The sequence below is a fragment of the Mesocricetus auratus genome, unplaced genomic scaffold (assembly GCF_017639785.1).
Source record: "Mesocricetus auratus isolate SY011 unplaced genomic scaffold, BCM_Maur_2.0 Super-Scaffold_100018, whole genome shotgun sequence".
Taxonomy (NCBI): domain Eukaryota; kingdom Metazoa; phylum Chordata; class Mammalia; order Rodentia; family Cricetidae; genus Mesocricetus; species Mesocricetus auratus.
Window position 1 is genome coordinate 38,658,722 of NW_024429199.1, and position 15,205 is coordinate 38,673,926.

The window sequence follows — 15,205 nt, forward strand, 5'->3', positions numbered from 1 at the left end:
CACTATATAAAGAGGTGAGAACTGGAGCAGAGATAAACAAGACCAAGGAGGCCACATGAAACTACTCTTGAAAGGCACGGTGTCACACAACGCACACACACACAACACACACACACACACACACACACACACACACACACTTCCAGGCAGCTATCCATATAAGGTGAAATATCTCTTATGTCACTTGTTCCTGCCACCATGTTATTCTGCCCCAGAACCCAATAGATCCGACTGATCTTGGCCTGAAACCTCTGAAACAGTGAGCCACGATAAATATTCCTTCTGATAAACTGTTCTTCTCAGCTGTATGTCATAGCAGTGCAATCTGAGATATTTCCCATGGCCCATGAAAAGAATCCTCTCACTCCACATTGTCCCTGTCTCTAAGGCTTCAAAGTGACTACAACAAGGTAGGGGAGGGGCAAGCAGCACCGGGCACTGCTCGCCCCACTAGCTCTAATCACACATTTAAAAAAGTCAAAAGCCCATTGGGAACCCCTGGTGGTCTCTATTTTCCAAACTATGCCATTTTCTAAATGTGCATTTCTTTTCCAAGGCCAGCATCTACCAGTCTTAGAACTAAGCCACAGAACTCATAGAAAACGCAGGCCAAATGCTCATCCTACTACCTGGTCCAGTGTTTCAGTATGGTCTCCAGTCTGTGAAGTTCCTTGGACACTTTGTTGGTATTGTTGAGCCAGCGTTCTCCAAGCTGATTGAGCTGGCTTTCAAGATCTGAGCAGCTGGCGGACATCAGAAGTCGTTTTCCATCATCTAACACTTGATACAACTTGGGCTGGTATTCACTAAGGCTTGATTTCAAATGCTGAAACGATTGATGACATTAGTTTAAAAGCTTGACTTGGTGTAGCTTTTATCCCTGAGGATTATAATTTCTCTGATCTTTATAACATTGGTATGGTTTGTTATCAAACATAAATTGTCTTCACTCTGCGGCTCTGAAAACTTGAAAATGTATCAGAATATAAATGTTTTCTCTTTTTTAATTTGTTAGGAACTTTGGATGTGTTTACAGCTGTCAGGATTAATTATCTCTAAAAAAAGTGTGACACCAAAATAAGCTATTTAAAAAAAAAGCTTGGTGAAAATGCTTTCAGAAAGATTTCAAAATGAACTTACTTGTCACAAGAATATTGTCTATTTGTTATTTATCTATAATCTATTATCTATCAGCCATCATCTGTTATCTAACTTCATATCTATTTATCTTCTATTTATTTTACAGAACTGAGAATCTAGCTTATGGCACCTTATCAAGAGGGCCTCTATTACACTAATGAGCTATAAGAAATTCTAATTATACCCAGTGGATCATATAAACACACAAAAGGCATGAAAGTAGAAGAAACGCTTGATGAAAACAAGGGACTTAACCTTAGATAGAAGGGATAAGAGAGGGGAAGTGTGAGGAGGTGGAACTAAAACTCATTGTATAATGTATAAAACCATCAAGGAGTAATAAAAAATATAGCCAGTTGGTAGTGGTGCATGACTCAATCTCAGCACTGGGGAGGCAGAGGCAGGTGGATCGCTTGAAGTTCGAGACCACCATGGTCTACAGAGAGAGTTCCGGGACAGCCAGAGCTGTTACACAAAGAAACCTTGTCCCAAAAACTCAAAATGAATAAATAATAACAATAACTATATGCTATAAATAATACAAACACAATCTGTGTGCATCCATGAATTTTAGTAACTTTAAAGAAAAGTAAGAGACTCGGTGACCTTTAAACTTGTTTAAATTCTGTTAAAACTATTGACAGATTTCTAAAGGAAACATTGTCGTTCCTAACACTAAGACACACTTGGAAGCCAGACCTGGTAGAGACTTGTCCTTTCCACAAGTCTGTCCTCGCTCTCCTCCACTAGGCCCACACTTGGAATGCTGCTTTCAACCATCTCCAGCTGCTGGCTGAGCTCCTGGCGATTCTCATCCAGATGGGACCACATCTACGAACACAACGGTAATTGAAAAGATCACAAGTTCAAGGACAGCCTGGGCTATTAGTAACAATGGGTCTCAGAGAAAACAAAACAAAAGCAAGCAAACAACATCCAAAAAAGAGGGGTAGTCAAGTAATAACAGGAAAGTTTAGTTGGCGTTTGTTTTGGGAAACAAAAGGAGGCTCTAGAGCAAGTGATGTAATTAATGGTGGCCCTTAAAAACTGTGCAGGCCTCTCTCTCTCTCTCTCTCTCTCTCTCTCTCTCTCTCTCTGTGTGTGTGTGTGTGTGTGTGTATGAACACACTACAATAATAAGAAAAGGTAATGAAATTAAGAGTGGGGGACACAAGGGCATTGGAGGGATGGAAATGATATAAATATAGTATTCATGTATAAAATTCTTTAAAAATGAAAAAAGCTATAAAAGAAGGGGAAAGAGGGACAAACACAGCTCCTAACATGTTTAAGAGAAATGAGTGGGGAGAATAGGGGAACTGGGACAGTTTAGGGCTACTGACCTATTACTAACCAAAGGACAGACTGATCTGCCAAAGATTTACACAGGGTTTTGTGGAGAACCTATTTGGTGTTCAAGGTCATATAGTTGTGTTGAAGGTAAGACTCAATCCAAGTCTCTCTGAACCTAGAGTATTAGCTTGCAAGCTTGATGGGGGAAATCATTCTGTGTATATGTCAATAAAGCACTGTTGGCCAATAGGGAAGCAAGATAGGTGAGACTAGGAGGATTCTGGGAAATGTAGTGAAAAAAGTCGTCACTATGTGATCTCCTGGGAGCAACGGGGAGGGAGGGGTAGAGGGCCTAAGGAGTGCGTCCTCAAAAAGATAAGTCCCTATGAAATATATATTAGTAATTATGGGTTAATAATCAAGTCAGAGCTAGCCAATAAAAAACCAAGCGAACGGCCAACAGCTTCATAATTAATATAGTGTCCTTTGTGTTCATTTGGGTTGGCGCAGCTTCCAGGACCTAAGCAGGATTCCCGCAACGCAAGCTCTCTCTACAACAGACCACATAGCAAGTAACTTCAGCTTTGTAGATTAATTAATATCTATTACAAGCAGTTGGGTCTGCCCATTGGATGAAGGCAGATTAACAAACACACCAATAAAGCTGTTATGTCCAAATAGCCTTTACAAAGAACAGGCTGCACTTGGCCCAGGGGACAGCTCCCATTCTAGAACCTGGGTCCTGTTAATAAATGGTATCCTTTTTTTCCTGATTATCTCTAAGATCTAGTATTTAAAAGGCTGTTTGCTTTCCTGTGGAGACATCATCCTATATTCTGATTGTCTTCTTGTTTCCTCATTGGACCATGATGTCATTGAGGGCAGTCCTGGGAACATTTTTGTGTTTCTCTTGCCTGGGAATCTGGTGGCAACTTGATAAATGCTGGATAAATAAATACTTGATTTCTTCACTTATGACGAATAAGCAAACGCAAGTGAACAGAGTAGGGAATGGAATTTCTCAGGCAGAACAGCAAATTCCTAATTGGGACTAAGAACATGGCATACGTCAACTAGGGTCCGAACCTATATTTTATTATTTCAGTTCAGAGTTTTGGAGCTGTTGGTGATTTAATTTTTAATGATATGTATATGTATGCATAGGTTCACATGGGTGCAGATGCCCACAGAGGGTTCATGGGTAGTCGTAAGTTTCTACGAATCAAACTCAGCTCCTCTGTAGGAACAGTAAGTACCCTTCTTAACCACTGGGCCATGGCTCCAGCCCCGTAAGTTGCTATTTTACAAATGTATCCTCCATTTTTTTTGTTCTCAGACCATAAAGATTTGTACCCAGATGGCTATCCTCTGGCTCCCCGAGTCCAGGAAAAGTTCTTTCCACAAGAACAATTGCACTGGAGACAGGGTCAGGGATATGTATTTTTCATGTTTTGCGCTCTTAATTGGGTTTTTGGATTGAAGCTCAAGCCTTCAAGCTTCTTCCCACATACTCTGAGGTGGGGGACTCATCCAACTGACTCACAGTAATGATGTATCACATACTGTATTTAAAGGAACACAACAACCCCAAACCATAGGAAAATATAATTCTACACAAGGGATCCCAGTTAGCCCATTCTGCAGTCAGAAAGATGCTACAAGAGTGGTCTTACCTCTAGGATGTACTCAAGCTCCACACCTCTCTTGTGAGCCTGTTTCAGCACAGTGGATGCCTGCACCATGCGGTCCGTGTGCAACTGAGTTTCCTTCCCAGTTGCAAAGCCAATGATCTTTCTGAAGAGTGTTTCGGTCAGAATCATATGAGATTCCAGACCCTGGAAGTATTCCTGTAAGATTTATCAGGCAGAAGGAAGAACAGCAGCTCATTCAGACATCAGCTCCAAGTAAGAACTGTTTCAGCTGTGTAAGCTGATGACGGAGCATGGTTAACAGAAAGCGAGTACCCACCCAACCCCGCTGAACTCCATCTTAACTCCTAGCACCACGTGCTTCCCACAGGGGCTTCCTGCAGAGTTAAGGCTCTGACCTTCCCTGTTGACCCCACTCAAGTACATCACTGTGCTGTAGATACAGACTCCAAGGCAAAGCCCTTCATCTGTGACTAGCTGATAGAGAGTTCCCTGCAGTCATCCCATGCACAGCCACCCTGATATCAGTGGCACAGTCACTGACCATCCCTGCCACACCACTGATCTCTTGGGTCCCATAGACACATTAGTCCCCTCACCCTCATCTTCAGCTCTGCCTACACCCTGAAATCTTGAGTTGTTCTGACACATCCGTGTCTCCCTTCCATGGCTGGGTTGAAACCGACTCTCCCAAATTACAAGCTATTTGCCTTGTTTATGATGTATTATTGCCCAGCATGGTTGCACATATAAAAATTTGTTAACAGACAGTTTAAATTTTCCTAGTATTTTACTTCCATGCAGCAGAATTGTAGCCATTGCATGAAATGATACTATTGAAATATAGAAAGATATTTTTATAGGAAAAAAAGATCCTGGAAGATGGAAACAAGCTCTATTCTACCCCCTTTCCTATGCCCAGGACCATGGATAGAACTGAAGGACTGGAAATTGATAACAACAGCAGACATTGAGTTCTTATTTTCTGGGGGGATCCATAAACTCTTTACCCACTCACGACATCTTTATGACAACTCTGAAGCTCTGGGAAATACTTTTATCTATCATTTTATGGGTGATAATGCAGAGTCACTTGGTCTATGAAACTGGCATGAGGTCACCCAGTGGAGTAGAGCAAAGTTGGGTTTTAATTCCCATCATAGGACTGTGCCTGTGCTTCTCCCAAACACTGCAGAGGTGTCCCACAGAGCACGAACCAGACAGTAGGAGTAGACGCAACATCATCACCATCATAACTGTTTGTTGTGTTGGGAGCCAAAACCAGGGCCCATGAACATTAGGCAACCACACTACCCCTAAGGTTTATCAGCAGCCTGTGTTGTTTTATTGTCCTATTTACTTATTATATTATCTGAGATAATATCTCATGCATTCACTCCTGCTGAATTTGCTCTTGCGCATAGGTAGGCCTTGAACTTGAAATTCTTTCTGCTTCCACCTCCCAAGTAGCTAGGATTACAAATCTGTGACATCAGGCCCCCCTTAGAGTCACTGTTTTTAACCATCATTAGTTGATGAAATAGTTGGATGGTTGGAAAAGACTATTAATCCCAACCTGCACTGAGAGTTGAGCTTGCTTTCATCACAAGCCTACCGCCCATGCTGGCCTTGGCTGCATTTCCCATGGCCAAAGGGTCCCTCTGTTCAGCCCCAGTGGCAGCTGCAGTCTACTCTTTTTGAGAAGCCTTCCCTCACTGAGTATCATTTCTCCCTTGTCCTACTGCTCCTTGATCCTAGTTTCCCTTCTGGAATAACTCAGAGTGATCTTTTATTGCTATGGTCAGACTTGAGAAAAAACAGCTGTGAACTTTAAAGCAATGTTTTCATGGCCAAATGATAAGGTTTTAATAAATCATAAAACTTTTTGGATGGAAAACCTCTGGGAAAAAAATTAGCAAAGAAAATATGGTTCCCCTCCCCCCCACGCCAAGTCCACCATAATATAGCCCACCAGAGAGCCACACCACAGTAGAATGTTAATCATCTAAAACTCAGTAAGATTGTTTTGTTTTCCTTCAGGGAATTCCCATAGCCTGGGAGTCTTAGTTTGTGACCTGGTAAACTTTGCACAGTCATTGCTAAAAGTTTGTTATGGTAGGTGTGTGTGTGTGTGTGTGTGTGTGTGTGTGTGTGTGTGTGTGTGTGTGTGTGTGTGTGTTAAACATGCATTTATTCACTAAGGAGAAATGAACCAGAGCTTCACTTTGGAACAGTACACTGATGGAGCAATCTTGGGGTTCCCAAGTCTGATTGCATGGTAAAAGTTCTTGTCATGCCCAGGAAAATCTCAGAGGCCAACACCAACTGCAGGAGAATGTGTTCAAGGGCCAGGAGAATTTAATGACGCAAGTAACAGACATCAACTCCATCCCAAAGCTGAGTGGGCAGCCCTGCCTTCCCAGAGTGGAGTGAGGAGTCCAGGCCAGGACAGTGAAGGGTAGAGAGAGCACCAAGGGTCAGGTGGACCCAAGCCCTAAAGGATACACAAGGGACTATGTAAACTTAAGCTTGTGCCTTTAATTCTAGATCTTAGAAGGTAAAGGTTGGGAGATCAGGAATCCAAAGTCTCCTCAGTTGTATAATGAGTTTGAGGCCAGTTTGCGACATGAGATCCTGTCTTTTAAAAATGGTGACTCTGGGCCTCCTAAAGAAAGGTTTTAAGCTTCTCCTTGGCTATATTTGTGTTTGAAGACAGTTGGCTTAATAATTGTAGGAGTTGAATGAAATTACTTATGTAGTTACTTCTTAATTTACAAATTCATAAAAGCATACCCTTTACCATTTCTCTTTACTCATGCTAGTGGGTTTTGGAAAAATATTTGTAGCCTACTTAGAAGTGCAAATTATACAAGTATAACTCATAGAACCCAAGTTTATTAGGTTATCCTCCATCTACGTAAGGGTTTGACAATTTGCTATTTCAGCTACGTTTTCCTGCTCTCTTCTCACCTTGTGCTTGTCTAGCAGTTGTTGGATTTCTTCTTTGGAGGACACGATGATTTTCTGGTCCCCTGCCATCTTCTCTTGCCCTGTGTCCAGCAGGTCTGCCAGATCTTGCAAGGCCCTGTCATACTGATTCTTGAGTGCAAGGTTCTGGTTGAGGCTGCTCCTCCGGGAACTGATGGTCACCAACAGCTCATCATACATGTCCTGAGAAGCAGAGGGTTCCACACTAGTCTCAGACACAGAGCTGCAGTACCAAGCCCATCACCACCAATACCCCACTAAGACACACCTCCCCACAAGTACATCCCCAGGACTCTGTGGAAGCAAGCTGCCTATCTTAGGAGTCTCACTTGGAAACTCAAAATAGATAGATAGATAGATAGATAGATAGATAGATAGATAGATAGATAGATAGATAGAGATAGATAGACAGACAGACAGACAGACAGAGAGACAAAGAGATAGATAAAATAGGATGCTGGCGGCATTTCTCTCCACATCTTTAATACATATGCACAGGATTGTGGCTTTCCTAAGACTTGATCTTTGATTATTAAAATTCTTTTGTTAATCCTGCTTGGCAATCTTACATACTCCCACCTGTTTTCAATTTGATTTTGCTCTTAATAAAAGAATCATAAATAACACAAGGAGAACTGAAGAAAATGAACTAAATTCACAAAGATTTAAGAATGCAGTGAGTAGGGTTAAGGATAAAAGAAGTAGCACAATGTGGAAAGACCCCAACTGTGTGGAGAAAAGTAAAATTAGAGTCTTAGGCAAAGTGCTCATATGTATAAATTATATAATTTATAATTATTAGAAAGTAAAAATATAGGGCTGAGGATATAGCTCACCAGTCCAGCATTTGCCTAGCAGGCACAGGGACTTGGGTCTGATCACCATGGCATGTGCATGTACACACACACACACACACATATACACACACATACACACATATACACACACATGCACACACACACATACATACACACATATACACACACATATACACACACATACACACACATACACACACATATACACACACATACACACATATACACACACATACACACACATGCACACACACACACATACATACACACACAAACACACCACAGCTTAATTTTCAAGCTTCTAAGCAAGGAGCAAGGACTCGAGAGAGGCTTGGGCAGTTACCAGCATTGGCTGCTCTACCAAAGGAACCATCACCCACTCAGTGGCTTGCAACCAACTGTAACTCCAGTCTGTGGGGATCCAATTCCCTCCTCTGGCTTCTGTGCTACTAGGCACGCACATGGGTGTACAGACATATATGTAGCCCAGACACCCATACACATAAAAACTAAAATAAATTTGAAAAAAGATTCCAAGCCGTCTAAAACAAAGAATTTCCTAGAAATGACTCATGAGGTAATTTCCTGACTATGTCCTCAAGCTGTTGAGCATCCATGATGGGATGTGGGGCTAAGACGCTGAACAAAACTGTCTACAAGGTGAAGACAAATGGATGTCATAGAAAATCTGATTCTCATTGTTATCATGATCTTAGTGTCTATTTAATCTTACAGTAAATGATTAGAGTATCTCTCACATTTCTGCCTGCTAAATGGTATCAGGTTTTGGACCAATCACCTTTCAAACAAAGAGCCCCCAAATGAGGGACTTAATGTGGGCAGCAAAACCATCAGATTTAAGAGGCAAGGATTCTGCCAAACGTGGAGAAGTAAACAACTGTTTAATCTGGAAAGACGTTTTAGGAGATGGTGAGACACCAAACAAAATTTACTGGAGGCATATGGACCTGATTAAAACATCCATCACCCTGAGGTGGAGCAGCCAAACCGTTCAATCTGGGAAAGTTCAACTGGAATGCTTATTTACAGCTCTGACGTTCGACTCTTACACCTGACGCCGAAGAACTGTGGGAAAACAATTTAAAAGAAGGGCAAGCGGGTGGGGGAGGCTTGTCCTGTGACATTTCTAAATGCTAGCCAAGGGCCTGAGGTAGTCACACTGAGAGCAACTCCTTTTTATAAGGGTTGTTGTATTTTCTCCGGCGAAGGACTTGAGACTTTGTGCTCGATCTCCCCCGAGGGTTCCGCAGTAATGCCCAGAAAGCAAAACTAACACAGTGTGTGTGGCTATGCCCAATTATACACATTTTACATATTTTTAAAATATAGCCTGTTTTCTATAGTGTGTTAAAGTTCACTGGTCTGGGGAGGTATTTCAGTTTTGTCTTTCTACCACATGTATAAGTTCTGCCTAGGTGTCAGAATTAACGCTACATGGTATTTTTTTATTTTTGACCCTGAATGGTAATGGAAAATTTTCATGGGTTTCCCAACTTTCTAAGCCACTCTGGAGTTGAGCATCTGTGCTACATCCCATCCTGCGTGCCAGAGAAACTCCCACTTTGCAAACCACATTCTAAAAAGTCTTGCTTTTGATATTTACTCTGTTCTGTTGTCCCTGGGAATGTATTACAGTATTGAACTAAAATCCTCTCCCCTTTAATCTTACTGGGTGGGAGCTATAATGACGATTGTATTTTCAAGAGCAGAAATATATGCAACCACTGAAATATAGACATCATCATAAGAGTACATGTCAGAAAAAATATGAATGTTAGGAGCATGAAAATATAATTCATTCTATTGTACTAAAAATGGCCAAAAGTTCAGAAATTTTTCCTTACTTGTACATAAAACTTAAAACCTAAATGACATGACATGATTTTTCCTGAATGACACGACTTTTGTTTTAGAAATTTCCAAGAGAAGCTGGACAGTGGTGGCAAATGCCTTTAATCCCAGCACTCAGGGAGGCACAGGCAGGCAGATCTCTGGGAATTCAAGGCCAGCCTGATCTACAGGGTGAGTTCTAGGACAGCCAGAGTTACACAAAGAAACCCTGTCTCAACTTGCTCCCCCCAAATTTCCAAGAGAACAGTTGAAACAATCGTTCTTGCTTTTGAATCAGGATGGGCCACTGAGGCTGAGGGGAGCCCTTGGTGATGGTACCTGGAGCTTGGAGAGTTCTGGCAGGGCCTGCTGCTCCACCTGTAACTTGTCACCGCGCCGTTTCAACTCAGAGATTCCACCGTCCAGTTCCCTCAGTCCCTCTTCAGCCTGTTGTATGGCCTAGGTAAGATTTACAACATCTTGTTCAGACTCTGAGGAACAAGTCTGCCTCAAAGGAGGTGAAAGTTTGATTGTATGGTCTACCACTACCCCTGAAAATGATTTTAAATACATTAGAAGGGACTAACCTCAATAAAACATAAAAAGCATCACCACATACTACCGGAAAAGAGAGAAACGCCCTTTGTTATACTGCACGTCAGCTGCCTTAGGCAAGGAGGTAGGGTTAGGGTGAAGAGCTAGGCCACAATGGCCTCCTTAAGCAAGGGGATGTGTAGATAACCACTCCTACTCAGGAAGTTGCACGTAGTATGTAGTGTGAACAAGGTGTGTCCTTGAGATGTCTAGGGACGCTAATGTTTTCCTAAAACTCCATGGAGCATCACCGGAGACCATGCCAGTGTGACAACGGGGATATATGAGGAAAGCTTGGTCAAGGAGTGGCCGGTCCTCACTGTGAAGTAGAAAAACAAATTAGTAAGGACTCAAGTGACTGAGCCATGTCTGCCCAGTGTGAGGTCTGTAGAAAGAGGAGACCTTATCCTAGACTTCATAGAGCTCAGAGCCCTGTCAGGACGCCAGTAGAAAGGAAAATGGATCAAAGTATACTTAGGCAGTAAACTTCATGATGCAACTCATCTCTGTTTGAGGAGTGGAGGAGAGGGTAACAGACCAGCAGATATTGGCCTAAGTCGGCTTTTGGAAGAAGTATAACCCAGTTGCCCCTGACAATGAGAAGAGTCTGGACTACAGATGGCAGATGAAACGCATATCCACTTTTTTTCTTTTCTTGAACCCTCTCTGCAACAATTACCAAATATTTTGTTTGTTTTTGGAGCACTTTCCTCCCTAAGTCTGCTGGGGCCAGGAAACCAGGAAGACCATAAGCCCAACACATTTGCAAAGTTAGGATTTGGACAAGTACATGAAATTTTACTAAGCCTGAGAAAGTTGAGTGCTAGTCTAGCTGAAAAAACTGTGCCCAAAATATCTAGTGCATTGGGAGTCTCAGCGACTCAGAGGACAGAGACAGAGAGCTGGGGGAAAAGTTGCTAAAAGAATGAAATTCCCAGTCCCTGCTTCATGCCATAGTGCCCTTTCCTTCCAGGTGAGAGGCTTGAAGCTTATCATCTAGAGAAGGAAGGGGGCCTTCTAGACTAAGGGGTAACAGATGTGGCGGCAGGCTTAATGTTGGATTAAAAGAAAAGAGCTGGAAGTAATGACTCACGACTATAATCCTGACACTTGGGAGGCATCTCACCTACATAACAACATCCTGGGGAGGAAGAAAGGAAAGAAGGGAGGGAGGAGGGAGGTAGGAAGGGAGGATGGGAGGGATGAAGAGGCAGCGGGGAAGGGGAGGAGGGATGTCAAGAAAAAGAAGGAAGGGAAGGAAGATAGGAAGAAATGAAGGAAGGGAGAGAAGGAATGAGAGATGAAATATAGAAAGTGAGAGAAGACAGAAAATTGGGGTATGAAAATGAGAAAACATTGTACACGAGGCCTCAAGTCCACTTTGCTTCAGGAAGGGCTGTGATCACTCCTCTACTGTCTAGAGAGAGGAGGGTACGTAAGACCAACTGAGGAAGCTTAAAACTTGAACAGAAAGATCATCCAACAAATGGCGTAAGGAACCAGTATATCCTCCAAATCGTTAAGTTTCAATGTTATTTCAGGTTCCCATTCAACTGTTTAATCCCCCAACCCAGATGTAAACAGAAGATGACCCTGAAGCCAAGAATATCCAACATGACACACAGAGATGATTCCAGCAAACAGATAAAGGGACCCAGGGGAAACAGATTTGTATGGAAAAGAAATCAACTCCAGCCATGAAACCATGAGTCCATCCAGGTATGTTACAGAAAAGAATGCTTCTGTTTACAGAGAGAACAAGGTATTAACAAAAGAGACAGAAAGAAAAAGATCTCCCAAAAAGATAATTAGAGCACTGGACAAGGTTTGTAATATTTCATTGAAGAGAGTTTCACAAAGGGAGGCAAATGAAAGTTAAATAAATCATTTGAAAAGTTTTCAAAATGGAAAGACAGAAATCCAACTGAAAGAGCCTACTGAGTTCCCAGCCTAGGGGATAAAAATAGGCCCTGCCCGAGGCATGCAATTGTGATATTTCAAACCCCTGGGGACCTTTGGGAATTAGAAGGATTTTTGATTTCTCAAGTCAGTATTGGAAACAAACATCTACAGACTGAGAGAAATTTATGTCTGACCTGGAGTTCTATAAAGATCCCAACAGTAAAGTAGGAGCATAGAAAAAGAACATTTTCAGGGACCAAGGAGGTGACTCAGTACGTAAAGGGATCAACTGGCAAAATTGATAACCTTAGTTCAGACCCCTAGAAACCACATAAAGCCAGACACATGGCAGGTGTCTGTAATCAACATTCTCCCCAGTGGGGTGGGAGGTGGAGACCGGGGAAGACCCGGAAGCTCACGGGCCAGCTAACCTGGTCTGTGCCGCAGTGAGTAACAGAAGAGGCCTGCTTCAAATACACTGGAAGGTGGGGACCCACACCCGAGACTTCCCTCTTCCTTTCCTACATCACAGAGGTCACACTTGATCTCATTTTGGAGTAGCATATTCCTTCAGGACAGTAGCTACCACTGATGTCACTTCTGAACCCACATTCCATAGATGCATGCAGACGTGACCAAGTCAGTACCATTGGGCACATTATTCAAACCCGGTATCGGCACACAAAATACAATGAATAAAAATGCTATGGTTTGCCGTTAGTCAGTCAAAGGACATGTGCTATCCCAAAGTTCTTCTGGGACATACTTGTACATACCTGTATCTGGGACAGTTGTGCATACCTGTATCTGTTCCACAATGGGCTGTTCGAATACATTTGCCAGTCTCTGCAGAATGGTGTATTTGCTGTCAGCTAATGATGTAAACAGCACTGTCAGGTCATTCTGGGGAAGAAAGCAATGGAAAGACAATAAGGGAATAGAAAGGGTTACAGATTCATAGAGATAATACACAGACATCTCTCTGTCTCTGAATGTTCTGTAGCGGTTTCCTCCAACCTTCCAACTGAGGGGAAAACTGGAAAGCTACAGAAAGTTAAAAGGGTGGTGAAATAACAACATGTTCTGAGAGGAGGTGAGAGATTCCACCCTATAAGGAAGCACATTAAGACAGAGGTAAATAACTCAAAGGTTTCAGGAAGTTCCTGAAACTGAACAGACACACTAGGTCCCTTCCTCACCCCTAGCATATTGAAGCAATAAGGACTGCTGGGTTGGGCTCTGGTAATACAGCCGTCTGTCAGTTCTGTTGCTCTATGTAGCCCTTCAGCCATATTTCTAAGAGTACTCTAATAAAACTCACTGGTTCACCAAGTTAGACCTTGGTGGCATCCTTATGTTGGTCTGTCATTCATTTCCACCTGGGGTGGGTGGGCATTTGTTCCCATCTCCCCAGAATTCAGAGTCACAAACACTGTGGGAATTTCTCCCAGGACCCTCTGCAGATATCGAACTCCGGGAATGCTTAAGTCCTTTACATAAAGCCACATAGTGTTATATATAATCTGTACCTAGCCTTCCAGATACTTTATTTCTAAAAAACTTTCTATTTGGGGCTAGTACGATATTATTTTTAATCTTAAAGCTTTTAAGCTTTATTTTTTTATTTATGTGTATGGGTATGAGCATCAGTGAAGGTGTGAGCATGAGTGAAGCAGGTGTGAGCATCAGTGAAGGTGTGAGCATGAGTGAAGGTGTGAGCATGAGTGAAGCAGGTGTGAGCATGAGTGAAGCTGGTGTGAGCATCAGTGAAGGTGTGAGCATGAGGGAAGCATCACTCCAGCTCTCCTTTTATTTCGATTTTCTTTTGAGACGGAGTCTTGCTAAGTTGCTAGGACTGTCCTCATTTTGCAATCCTTCCACCTCAGACCTGAAACCTGAGACCAAGGGACTGTGCCACTAGGCATGGTTCTCTCTCTCATGAGCTTTAAATGCAGGTGGGGGCTGAGTGTTCATCACGGGCTGAAGCTTAGCTTACAGCATCTTCTTCAGTGGGTCATGGACCGAGAGAGCACATTCCTCAACCATGAATATGAAAATCTACTTTCTTCCGAGTGAGTCTCATTGAGGAAACCGATGCTACATGCCCAGCAGTAGATTGTCACAGAAAATGAACTCAAGGGCATCCCTGCGAGCTCTTTAGCTCATAATGTTTTGTTAGGGCTTTTCCTTTTTATAAAAGTGCATCTTATTATTTCTCTTTTCTATTTTTACCCTACAGGGCCTTCGTATATACATTATGGCTTACAGTTTAATGTTTTCGTGGGATTTCTGATTATGAGAACAAGTGGGCCTCTTTCTTGGTTTTTTCCCTTTTATTAGTGTGTTTTGTTCAATTCTGATGTGTTAGCTTTTGTCTTGTTTTATATTACATTGTGTTCCCATAGAATCCTGTTTGTTTCAATGATAGACAGGAAGGAGGTGGACTTGGGTGGATATGGAGTGTGTGTGTGTGTGTGCTGGGAGCAGTAAAGAAAGGGAAACAGTAATCAGTACATATTATCTGAGAAAAAATCTATTCAATAAATCAAAGAAAAATCTTGATTTATTCTTGAATAAAATTTATTTAAATTGGAAAAAAAAGAATGTATGTAGGGGCCAGCATTGGTGGCGCATGCCTTTAATCCCAGCACTCAGAAGGCAGAGGCAGGCAAATCTCTGTGAGTTTGAGGCCAGCCTGGTCTACAGAGCGAGTTCAAGGACAGCCTCCAAAACAATACAGAGAAACCCTGTCTCAAAAAACTGAAAAAACAAAACAAGAATGTATGCAAGGGCTGGAGAGATGGCCCAGAAGTAAAGAGCACCTGCTGCTCTTGCAGAGGACCCAAGTTTGGTTCCTTTTAGCCACAGACTCTAATACCAGTTCCAGGGAATCAATATAGTGCCCTCTTTTGGCCCCTTAGGGCACTAGACACCCATGTGTTATACTTATACACATACACACAGCCAAAA

The 15,205-nt window shown here is 42.4% G+C and overlaps 1 protein-coding gene across 20 annotated transcripts in view; it reads right to left on the minus strand.

Annotated features, from left to right (window-relative positions):
• The window catches only part of Syne1 (spectrin repeat containing nuclear envelope protein 1), a 454,318-nt gene that overhangs the window by 100,028 nt on the left and 339,085 nt on the right, over window positions 1–15,205 (minus strand). For all 20 annotated transcript variants that reach the window (XM_040728331.1, XM_040728319.1, XM_040728318.1 and 17 more), the window contains 6 exons: window positions 13,037–13,138; window positions 10,079–10,198; window positions 7,053–7,253; window positions 4,107–4,280; window positions 1,840–1,971; window positions 630–826 (listed from right to left, as the gene is read on the minus strand). In XM_040728331.1, coding sequence (XP_040584265.1) covers window positions 630–826; window positions 1,840–1,971; window positions 4,107–4,280; window positions 7,053–7,253; window positions 10,079–10,198; window positions 13,037–13,138 — 926 coding nt within the window. The remainder of the gene's footprint in view (window positions 1–629; window positions 827–1,839; window positions 1,972–4,106; window positions 4,281–7,052; window positions 7,254–10,078; window positions 10,199–13,036; window positions 13,139–15,205) is intronic.